Here is an 11,630-nt window from a genome sequence, read left to right as displayed (position 1 = left end):
TCTTTCACATGGATGGCACATTATTAGGTAGCCATATGCTATAAAATTGAGGCCTTGCCAAGCGAGTAAATCTTTCTACTGATATGCCTTAGGTGGGTGAAACTGTATTAATTCAATTGTTTAGACTAGAGCAAGGACTTTGATTGTCAGACCGAGGACTGCATCAATGAGCCAATGTGCCCGATCAACATCTTTCCAATTTTAGGCCAAATATCAGTCAGGTAGGCCCGTCAGAAAGCCCCATACACTGGCAGATAAGCTGCTGAATCAATCTAAAGAACCCAAATCAGCAGCTGTAATCAGCCCGTGCATGGCCACCATTAGAGAGAAAATCTCACTTATTCGGTCTGCCATCGTAGATTAGAGATGAGCTAGGTAGAATTGTATCAATAATTCTGATACTAGGGCTCATTAGCTAACAACAGGAGCAAGAACTATGTACTCTAACAGGTGCAACACGCACATGAGCACACAATACACATAACACATGAGTCTGATGCTAATATACTGTAGAATACAGTTAAACTCGGCATCGTCGTGCTGGTTGCACCCTTAAATGGCACATCCAGCATCAGAAGCAGAGTGAAATTTAAGGGAACCATGTACTTAATGACCACCTCTCCCAGCAATGAGAACATGAAAGAAAGGTTGAGGTAGGTGGATGCCCTTCTTCAACAGGCTGCATAAATAGATGCCCAGGGTGGAAATGTGCATTGTGTGCAAAAAACATGATTTGATTTGTTTTTACAATATGCACCTTGGTAAATGAATGCTAATCTCCATCGTCATGTTATGAGCAGATTGTATTAGAGGTTGTGCTATGTTTGTTGGAACGACATTATGCATAAAGAGTAGTCTGTTCATCTTAAAGTTGAATTAATGTGAAAGTACTGTTTATTAACATACAGCCATTGTATGCAGCACTTTATAATATAAAAACAATACAGGGCTCAATGCTTCGAAGAGTTAACAATCTGTGGAATAATAGTGTCACAAGAACAACCATTCTTTTTCTTCAGTTCCTTACTGATCAATCCAGGAACCACACCGAAAAGTTCCCCTTAAAAACCATGTCCGTAGTAGTTGATTCAGCACAGAGTCAGCATAGTCTTAAAATAAAAGCACTTTTTGAGCTCTCCATCCTAGTCCAGGACTCAACCGATAGCAACAAATAAAAAGGGGGGCGGGTTCCTCTACTTAAAACTATATTTTTACAGTGTCCAGAAGATATATATTAACTCCTTCACTGGTAAAGGAACTTGCAAAGCATTATCTTTGAAATATGTTTTCTCTGGATGTAGAAGGTCTATAAGCAGCAGCAGCAGGGAAAAAGTCCTACATCATTTCTGTCCCTCATGCTGTAATTGCCAAGCATATAATCTGGAGCAGATCTTGACTGGACCACATGAAATTGTTATTCTTTGCAGGTGTCTGAATGTGTTAGTCGGAATGTCGCTGGTTTGGAGTCAAAGAGAAGCTTTCTGCAGTTCTCGGGGTTTGCTTAAAGACCCATAAGAATGCCCATAAAATCAGACCCATTTTGTACAGTGATTGGAGCTCCAGCACTGTTGTCCACAAATATAGAGGTGTATTGGCCAACCTATTAAGACACAAAAGGAATATTTGCATTATAGTGATGCACATATAGATAAGTTCTTGTTCTAAAAAATCTCTTTTTCAGCATTGAATGAACACGCCCGAGATGGTATTTGCATACGATGAAACGCACAGTCCATTGCTTTTATAAACTGTCACTACAATAACATTTCCCTGTGTAATGTTCTTGGAACCAAAGCAGAGGAACAAACCAAATGCTTCAGGTCTATTTTAAAGCTGCTCATCTACTACAAAAACAAATGTTGCAGTGGAAGTCTAATGGCTCACAATATAAGGTCTATTCAGTCCAAAAACAATACCACTCATAGCTAGCTGTCTCATGCAGACAACTGCTAATGTTCCAGAAAACTAACTGAAGAAAGAACGGCTTTGCAGAATTTTATGATTCCAAGATTTTCAATGAAACAAAACAAATATCAAATAAACAGACTGTAAAGCCATCTTTTCTTCAGTAGAGTTTGATGTGGCATTAGCAAGATAATAACAACATAACATAAACCTTAGCTAATTGCTTCAACTGCATGAGAGAAATATAGTGCCTTCTGTGAGCATACATCTAAAGGTATTCAAGGTGCAAAAAGGTTTTCATTACCGCTCAAGGTGTCTCTTAAGTACAAGTAACTATTTCTCTCTTAAAGGGATACTGTCATGATTTTTATGGTATAATTTTTTTCTAAATTACACTGTTTACATAGCAAATAATTCACTCTACCATTTAAAGTTGTATTCTTGAATACACTCAGTGCACTGTACCTGAGTCTGAGCTTTCAGAAGGAGCCAGCTCTACACATTAGAACTGCTTTCATATATTTCATATAGGCTATCCCTGCTCTACGCTATGCTTGTCAGATAGGCTATCCCTGCTCTACACTATGCTTGTTAGATAGGCTATCCCTGCTCTACACTATGCTTGTTAGATAGGCTATCCCTGCTCTACACTATGCTTGTTAGATAGGCTATCCCTGCTCTACACTATGCTTGTCAGATAGGCTATCCCTGCTCTACACTATGCTTGTTAGATAGGCTATCCCTGCTCTACGCTATGCTTGTCAGATAGGCTATCCCTGCTCTACACTATGCTTGTCAGATAGGCTATCCCTGCTCTACACTATGCTTGTTAGATAGGCTATCCCTGCTCTACACTATGCTTGTTAGATAGGCTATCCCTGCTCTACACTATGCTTGTTAGATAGGCTATCCCTGCTTTACACTGTGCTTGTCAGATAGGCTATCCCTGCTCTACGCTATGGTAGACTTTGTCAGTCAGGCTATCACAGTTGGGTAGGAGACATACCAAGCCATTTAGTTGGTTTAAAAAAGAAGTCAGTTTATCCCCACTGGATCCAGGGCACAAATAAAAACAAAGTATCTACAGGTATATGGAACACCTGACTGGCCACAATTGATTGTAGGATCAGTTAGAATTGAAGGTTGGAACCTCCTAAGCACTTACCTACAATCCATTTAGTTGGCTCATACACACATTCCTATGTGTGTTGCCAAACTGCATGCAAATCATTCACCCCATAGTCTGTTGAGCTGGATAATTGATATGTATATGTAACCAGCTTTAGAATGTAAGCTTTAGGTTAACTGTTGAAATGAGGACCATAATGAACAAACAAACAAACAGCTTTACTGAAAGCATTCTGTGCTGCTGGATATTTATTCTCGCCATCTATTTGTTTTTCATTTTGTTAATTACTTTGTCTAAAACAATCTGTCATCACAAACATGGGTCTAGCGTCTCATTTAGACTGCACAGACAGTGTGTTCACAGCTAAATCTTGTCATGAAAAATGTGGCAACTTCAAACTTCAATCGACTCCGATTTATTCTGCATGGAAAAAGTCACAGACAGAATGTCTTTAGATGTATTTTGTGTCCAATTAATATATTTTTTGCATGTGGTCTACTACAAATACACATTATTAATAAATATCAGACTTTTCACTTTATACCCAATCCCCAAATGTAATTTTTCTCATCTACCTCTCTGTTGTATTCTAACATGCAAAATGAAGTCTACCAGATCCTGAAAAACCACTTGGAACCCTCAAATTCAAAGTTTCATTGGCCCCAGAGATACACACACAAGAAAGATCATACAGTTCCACTGAAAATGGATTCCCAACCAAATATTTTGTTCATAGGTTTATGGATGGGGCCCTACATAAAGCAAAGACACCAAAGCTGATTTGGCCAAAGGACCCGGTTCAGTGATGCATCAGCCATTTGCATTGGCTGCTTGTGTGGGTATGTTATACATTGTACTAATATCCAGTCAAGTAGATTACCTTGATATTACCTACTAATACCTCTTGTAAAACCATGTGTAGAATAGAATGTACTAGAATAAGTTTTGGAGCAGGAAAATAATATGGTTTTTTATCTGTCTGGTCAGCATCACAGTTGTGAGACTATAGGTAATATATACTGTATCACTTATTCTTCCAAGTATGCAATACTTAGTCAAAATAACTACTAAATGGCTTGGGTTGTATCCTTTGCAGATTGTTTTTCAGTCACATCAATAAAATAGCTACTGTGGTTTTGATATAAAAACACATGTAATAATATATACACAGGGATTCCAGTTAACACATTGTATATGTAAAGCAAATACATGTAGCATAATATCAGATCTCTTGTAATTAGCCCCTGAGGCTAAAAAGCGGAGGGGTGGGAATATCCCCACTTGAACTTACTGCTTTGTGGGGGATTTGTATCATGTTTTAAACAAGAGAGGTGTAGTGAAAGAGTGTTAGTACAAGAACACAATAGTCAAAGCTAAAGAGAATAACATTGTTAATTAGAGAGATGAGTTTACTGACTTGTTAAGTCCTGTATGGAATGGCAAGACTAAATGTTACATGATTCATCTTCATACAAATCAGAAGAATATAAATAAAAGGTACAATTACAGAAGAAACAATTCGTTTTCATTACCTTCCCCCAAGTGCAGCCGCTTCAAGATATCTGGTGCTAATAAAGTGATATTTATTTCACACCTAGTTGCACCCAAAGAAAGATCCCTTCTTTTTCTTACCTGCAACTGTAACAACCCTTGCACGTGAACAGTGAATATCTTACTGTTGCTTTCCAAACCAGCAATGACTTCCAGCGACCTAAAACGACAACATTTCTCAATATAAATGTCCTGATTTGTGTCTGCATTAACAGTTTTGCAGCTGAAACTTTACAACTAATAAAATACTTTTTTATACTATATATAAGAACAATATAAGATTGTCAACTCTTCTGAGACATGAGCTGAAGGAAGAACAAGACCTGCAAAGTGTTGCAGACTGTGGGGATCTGTTTTTTATGGGGTTGGCATTAGGACCAGGAGAGGGATTAATTACACCACTGTTTTAATTAGCATAGTCTAATAGAATGTGCATGGACTTCAAATTATATGAATTTTCATTTGATCAATATTTTCACAAGTTAAAGAAAATAAAAGTAATGACACAGTGAAATGGAATTATTTCAGTATAATAGAGTGTAGTGATGAACAAATCTGTCCCATTTCGCTTCAGAAAAAAATTGGTGAAACTGCAAAAAAATTGGCGAAACACATTTACCGCACAACTTTTTTATGCAACTTTTTTTGACATGCTGTGACTTTTTCCTCACTGCGCCCATTTCACAAAAAAATTAGACAATGGCGATATGTGAAATTTTGCAGCGAATCCATGTCTGGCCAAACATTTTGTTTATCACAAATAAAGAGTTTATTGCATAATTACCATTGCATACACGATCTATACATACAGCATATCTATGAAGTAATTCTTATTGCGCTGATGTCCACCACTCAATGCTGCTAAGATGGTTAAATCAGAAGCGCCCTCTAAAGCATTTTTGAGTATATTTAACTGGGTGCCAATTTGCTACTACTCCATGTGCTTCACACTGTGCTCCTGATATAACAATATTATTGGTGGAGACAAACAGAGAGGGATGCTTTGACCACAATGGCTACTTGATGGAAGGCAGAAGTAATTTTTAGGTTTGCATTCCCTTTATACTCCTATCTTAACTCTAAACAAGAATTCAACTATGTGAAAACATTATATGACTATCATCTTCCTACAGTTCAGGAACATTGACCAGCTTTAGAAATACTCATTCAGGATTGGAAAAGCAAATCTAATCCTAAAGAACCTTTCAAATGGGATTCCAAGAACATCTATGAAAGCAAATAAGTCATTTCCATAAATCTTCCCTCCAGTTGGTCTTTAGGTAGGGTTTGCCATGCACTGGTTTGACCCACAACCCAACGAGTAGCCCAAGACTTTGGCAAACTATGCATTATAGTAAAAAAAAAAAACTGAAGAAAAGATTTGGAAGGTGAGTGTCCTTTATTTTTTGGGGGGGAAATTCTCAATGGCTTTGTCTGGGTATGTACTTTAGCAACTATGTCCCATAAAAAGTTAATCATTCAGTTGAGCTGCTGAGACACCACTACACTAGTAGCTCTGCACTACTTCTGGTTAAAAAATGTAAAAGTGACTGCCACATTGAACTGAGGGTGTGGCACCAAATGCTATAGGGAACAGAACTCTGTTATGAGGTATTAGTTAAAAGAGAGTAAGCCGCAAAAGAAGCAAAAAAACCTGACAGGACAAAATAATTTGCACCCTGTATTGCAACTGGGAGGCTAAATAATATTTTGCCATTCTAGGAGAGATAATCTTCTGCCAGGGCATACCAGAACACATACCGTAGCAAATAAATCAGTATGCTTCCAGGGAATCATGGCATGTACATTAACTGAATCTAAGGAACCCTATGTTCCAGAAATGATGTCTGGTGGTAAAATAGTGCTCATTTAATAGCATCTTAGTATTGTATAATTAATGTAATTAAGAGCGGCGAAAACAATGGCTTTATTCAAACAGCAAAACACATCTAAGGATCAGTTTGATAACCTAATAAAAATGGAGCGCATAATTAAAACTGGCAAAAAACATCATAGTTATGCCTGCCCTACCTTACTTTCTAAATGTCCTTTTGTGACCTTTATATCAAATCTCACTGCAAAGTAACAAAGGCATTGTGTTGTGATTTCTTTTTTGGATTAGAGTCCACTATTGTCTCACCTGGTTCCATTTTCTTATTAAGCTACAACCACAATTGCACAAACACTGAAAGAAAGGCTGTGCTACACTGTGCCACTTTATCATCCCCATGAAACCTTTATGGCAGAGGCAGATAATGACCAGGTAATGGTGTTTATCTAGTGTGAGTGAGAGAGCTGACTTGTAGGAGGTATACAAAAAAGTTAATCATTTGACATATCTTCTGTCAGTCACATAAATGAAAATATTCAATAGTAACATCGAAAAAAGACGTACGTCCATCATCTTCAACCATAATGCCTATATATAACCTATACATAAATATGTAGGATTTATTTTAGAAATGCACCAAATACTAGTTTTTGTTTTCGATTTGGACAAATCCCAGCATTTCTTGTAAGTTCTAGATTTAGCTAAATTGAACATCTTTCAGCCAAATAGTTTCAGAAAAAATCTTACCCTAACTAGCCTTCAGAATGAGCCCCCAACACTCTTCAGAGCTCTCCCTGGGGGTCCTGCTATGCAGTCTGGGAACTGCTGTACTAGAGACTTTAAAGCACTGGACACCAGAATATGACACAGAAGATAAAAGAATTGTGTTCACAGGGGATGCAGGTTTTTTGATTCTACTCAAATATAAATATGCATTTTGGGTTCTTATATGTTGTATATTCAGTATTTGGCTAAATCCAACAACTCAAAGGAACACGTAGCTCCTAGTGTGTATTGTTTTTTCTTTGAAAGAAGTTTATCTTAAAAATTCTCCACAATAACAACCACTTCCACAAGTCATAAATAGACAGCAGGCTTGTAGCTTAATTAAAAAAAAAAAAAAGTAGTGTGGCAGCTCCTACTATAATATAAATGTAACTTTGCAGGAATGGCCTGAGTGCATGTTAGTATTTGTGCTTATTTTATCTATTAAGGAAAACAAAACTAGTCAAATACAGGATATATATATAAACTGTAAGAGCGAAGACACACAGGGTGATGAGTAGGCACGACTACGACCACGGGGACTTATTGTGGCGATTCGCAGTATGGCAATTAGTCGCCACAATTTTTTAAAAAGACGCGCTGGTTAATCGTCCCCTGTTTGTCTTCGCCCTAGATACAAAATCTAGAAGCCTACTGTAGTACTGTGACTGACTGTGCCATTTTTCTCTTTACATTTTCCAGCCTGTAGAGGAAAATATGTATTTTATCTGTAATCCAATAGCAAAGTTCTGTGATATATATGTGCTTACATAACCTTAACTCTACCCCTACAACATTTATCATATGAAACTGAAGTGGGTTTTGAGAAACAGTTCTGTATCCTTAAAGTACACTCAAAGCAAAACAATCTGTGAGGTGCAGAGGGATAAGAAAATCCTCAGAAGAGACAATCAGCTGAGAATTCACTGCCTCCCATGCAAAACTCAGGTCATTTAATGTCCAGGTCATTTAATGTCAATTAATGTCCAGAGCCCAAGCCCAAGCCTTTAATTATATGACTTCTGGTGTGGCACCCCATGCACACCAATACTGCTGTACATCTCTGGACTTTCTCTCCCTTGCTCTCTGTCAGAAATTGCTGACCAGAAGCATGAAGAGTTGATGCCAGTCTCGTCCAAGCTTCAGGTGTGACTGGTAGAGAGGCAGGGAAGTCAGTGAGCCAGAGATAGTTAGATAGTTACATAGTTACATAGGGTTGAAAAAAGACCAGAGTCCATCAAGTTCAACCCTTCCAAGTAAACCCAGCACACACAACCCACACCTACCAATCTATACACTCACATACATAAACTATATATACAACCACTAGTACTAACTGTAGATATTAGTATCACAATAGCCTTGGATATTCTGATTGTTCAAGAAATCATCCAGGCCCCTCTTAAAGGCATTAACAGAGTCTGCCATTACCACATCTCTAGGAAGGGCATTCCCCAACCTCACTGCCCTCACCGTGAAAAACCACCTACGCTGCTTCAAATGGAAGCTCCGTTCCTCTAATCTAAAAGGGGGGCCTCTGGTGCGTTGAGAGATGATTGCCACCCACTGCCTCCTTTTATTATTAAATATAGGGGAGCAAGGTCCTAATGAGACGCATAGTTGGTACTGTACAGTAAAGGGAGACCTTGGCAGGAAACTCAGCATTTGGTCTAGACTCCACAGTGATTTCAAGCAACAAAATTATTACGAATAATTGTAAAATGATTGCTTGTTAACAATCAATTACTTTGAATTAAGCATGCAAACTGTATTCCTTTATCTCATGCCTTATTATCTTCTCAAAACGTTCTTAAAAAAAAAAAGTCGTGGTAGCTGCATTGGCAACATTTTCACCATTTCGCAAATTTTTCAGCAGGTTCCAGAATTGTTTGGCAAAGCAAAATGGGAACGGATTCACTCATCACTACTCAATACCACAAAACTTTTAAAGAGCCATATGATGGTTTCTAAATGCATATCTATAGGAATCAGAGTCAGTTTTAGAAGTTTCCTTGGTGTCCCAAAACCTGCAAAGCATATTCTATGCCAAAGATGGCCATTACCTAGTCATATTCTTAATAACTGTTCATTGAGCATGTGCCACTAAATTCTCTCCCATGGTTATTACTTTAACACTGAACACAATAGGTATCCACATAAAACGTTAAGATCCATATAGTCAGTACCATTTAATACCCATATAGTATATAGTTACGTGTTTATTATAGCTTGTTTAATGTAAAGGAAGGAGTCTGCTATTCATATAATTATGGGAAGGAGTTCATTATTCATTAATTACAGTAAAAGCTTCATTATCCCATGTATAATTTACAGTAGTTTCTATTTTCTTCAATGTTGTTCATTATACAGGAAGGGTTTATTATACTATGTATAATGTACAGTAAGAACTCTAAAGCATTGCTATATAAATAATAATAATATGTATAGTTTTAATTAAGGTCTGCCTTATCCTATGTATCCCATAGTACAGTGACTGCATAGGGGATCTACAGCACAAAGTCCGTATCTATCAGTGGGTGTTCTTACAGTATATTGTTTGTATAGGTTAGAATTGCTCAGAATGAGGCTTAGAGCACTGGACAGGCTAGGGAACACATTTCATATCGTTAACCTCTATCATTTCCAGATACATCAATGTTAGGTGTACTACAAATACCAAGTTTTGGACATTCAGGTGACATAAAAAGTTACAGAGCTGTATGATGTCCTTAAAGTGAAATGGAAACTATAAAAAGTTGTGCTGTATAAGTAACATTATGCATACATACATACATACATGTTTGCAGTGGATGGCATGGGAAGCTAAGCTGTACAGCAGGTCCCACAACCTTTTTAGGTTCTCCCATGGTCACAGTACCTGCTGTATGGTAGTTACATTATTTAAAACGAGAATGAACAGAGAAAATATATACTGTATAGGTGTACTGTATAGGTATACAAAAGCAATAGATGATTTTCTATTTTACTGAATTAGATACAAAAGGCTATTAAACACTGCTGTGAGGTTCTTCAGACCAAGAAAAATACAGGATACATAAGGGCTACTGTGGATACATTCAGTTATTAACACAAAGGTCAGTGAAGAAAAGCAAAAAAAGCTTCTGGCTATGTTATAGGCTTCTGTGACACTTATGTCGATGGGCACAGGTGGTTTGCAGAACAATGAAGCTCAAGCAATGGACTGTCTACCACATTTCCATTTCTTGTTGGCTGCCAAGAAACCCAGAGTCTCTGGAATACAGGAATTAACACATAGAGACATATTTGGTGATTAGGGTTTTCCCTTTCCTACTTACACAGCTTTATTTATCTTAGCAAGCAATGTGGAGGTGTTGATGGCCACATGAGTGCTCATTACTGCTCAGAGGTCTCTCACACTATTCTGTTTTCCTGCCAAGATCTCTCCCTCCTGCTGTGGGCATCATTGTACTAAATACATATCTGGTGGCACCACATTTAGTCACAACATTACTATATTTATTCTGAATTGCAATCACTCTGCCACATTCCAACAATATCACAAAAACACAAGCCTTTTATAACACAGAGTAGTATCAAGTATAGGAATCAGGTATCTGGTATCAATCCTGCATTCTTTAAAAGCTTAAATGCACCCTAATTATAACTTACATTTGGCTTCCATGTAAAGTACCTTGCTGTTGTGTGACCAGATTCTCCTCTAAAAAATGTCAGTTTCTCTATTGGAGTTGGAGCTGTCATGCTGTTGCCTCAGCTAAGGTTCTGTTGGATGGTGCTACACCTGGCAAGCAGCAGCATCCCAGTAGCACATGTATACATGTAATTATATCTACTAATGATGCAACCCGCTGTGGGAAACTCTGGCACTAGCGCCAGGTCGATGGTGGTGATAGCCCCAGGGTTCCCCAGCATCGGTAGGCACAGTTGCGCACCATGCTTTAGAAATAGTTGGATGGACTTAATTTGAACCCATATTGAAGCACAGGAGCGTGTTTGCCCACAATTATGTTAATGATGTGCATCAACGGGTTCTCTACATTACATTGACTTGGGAGGGCTCACAGTTTGGGGTGTGTTCATAAGTGACCCCATAAATTCAGGTACCATGATCTGTGTTAAAAAATCTGGGCCACCAGCCCTGTATGACCCCTGTTTAAAATCACACCCAAGATGTCTTTTTTTGTAATAATCTTTGATTGTATTTATGATATGTTTCCTCCTTTATATTATGGAAATGATACCAAACACATTATTTTCTGCTTCTGCTCTAGCATAGAAATGAAAAACATTTTTAGAACGTTTTTTAAAATCTGAAAAATTTTACAAAATGCAAATTTAATGAGCAAGCTGATGTTTTAGCTGTATGATTTGTAGACTAACCACAAAAGTGCACAGACATAACATGTCTCTTATTGACAGTCTAGCAAATGAGCAAACACATGAGGGAGT

At 37.8% G+C, this 11,630-nt stretch overlaps 1 protein-coding gene across 2 annotated transcripts in view; it reads right to left on the bottom strand.

Moving 5' to 3' along the window:
- Positions 1 to 865: 865 nt before the first annotated feature.
- c1qtnf12 (C1q and TNF related 12) overlaps positions 866 to 11,630 on the bottom strand; it is a 46,573-nt gene continuing 35,808 nt past the window's right edge. Inside the window, exons 6-7 of one of the 2 annotated variants that reach the window (XM_012966573.2) lie at positions 4,667 to 4,745; positions 866 to 1,600 (exon numbers count right to left, since the gene is read on the bottom strand). In XM_012966573.2, coding sequence (XP_012822027.1) covers positions 1,502 to 1,600; positions 4,667 to 4,745 — 178 coding nt within the window. In that variant the 3' untranslated portion in view covers positions 866 to 1,501. The remainder of the gene's footprint in view (positions 1,601 to 4,666; positions 4,746 to 11,630) is intronic. The other variant, NM_001016365.3, reaches the window with a different exon arrangement.

Source organism: Xenopus tropicalis, chromosome 7, assembly GCF_000004195.4.
Source record: "Xenopus tropicalis strain Nigerian chromosome 7, UCB_Xtro_10.0, whole genome shotgun sequence".
NCBI lineage: Eukaryota > Metazoa > Chordata > Amphibia > Anura > Pipidae > Xenopus > Xenopus tropicalis.
Note: the sequence above shows the minus strand (reverse complement) of the source record. Positions and strands in the feature narration are given on the sequence as shown.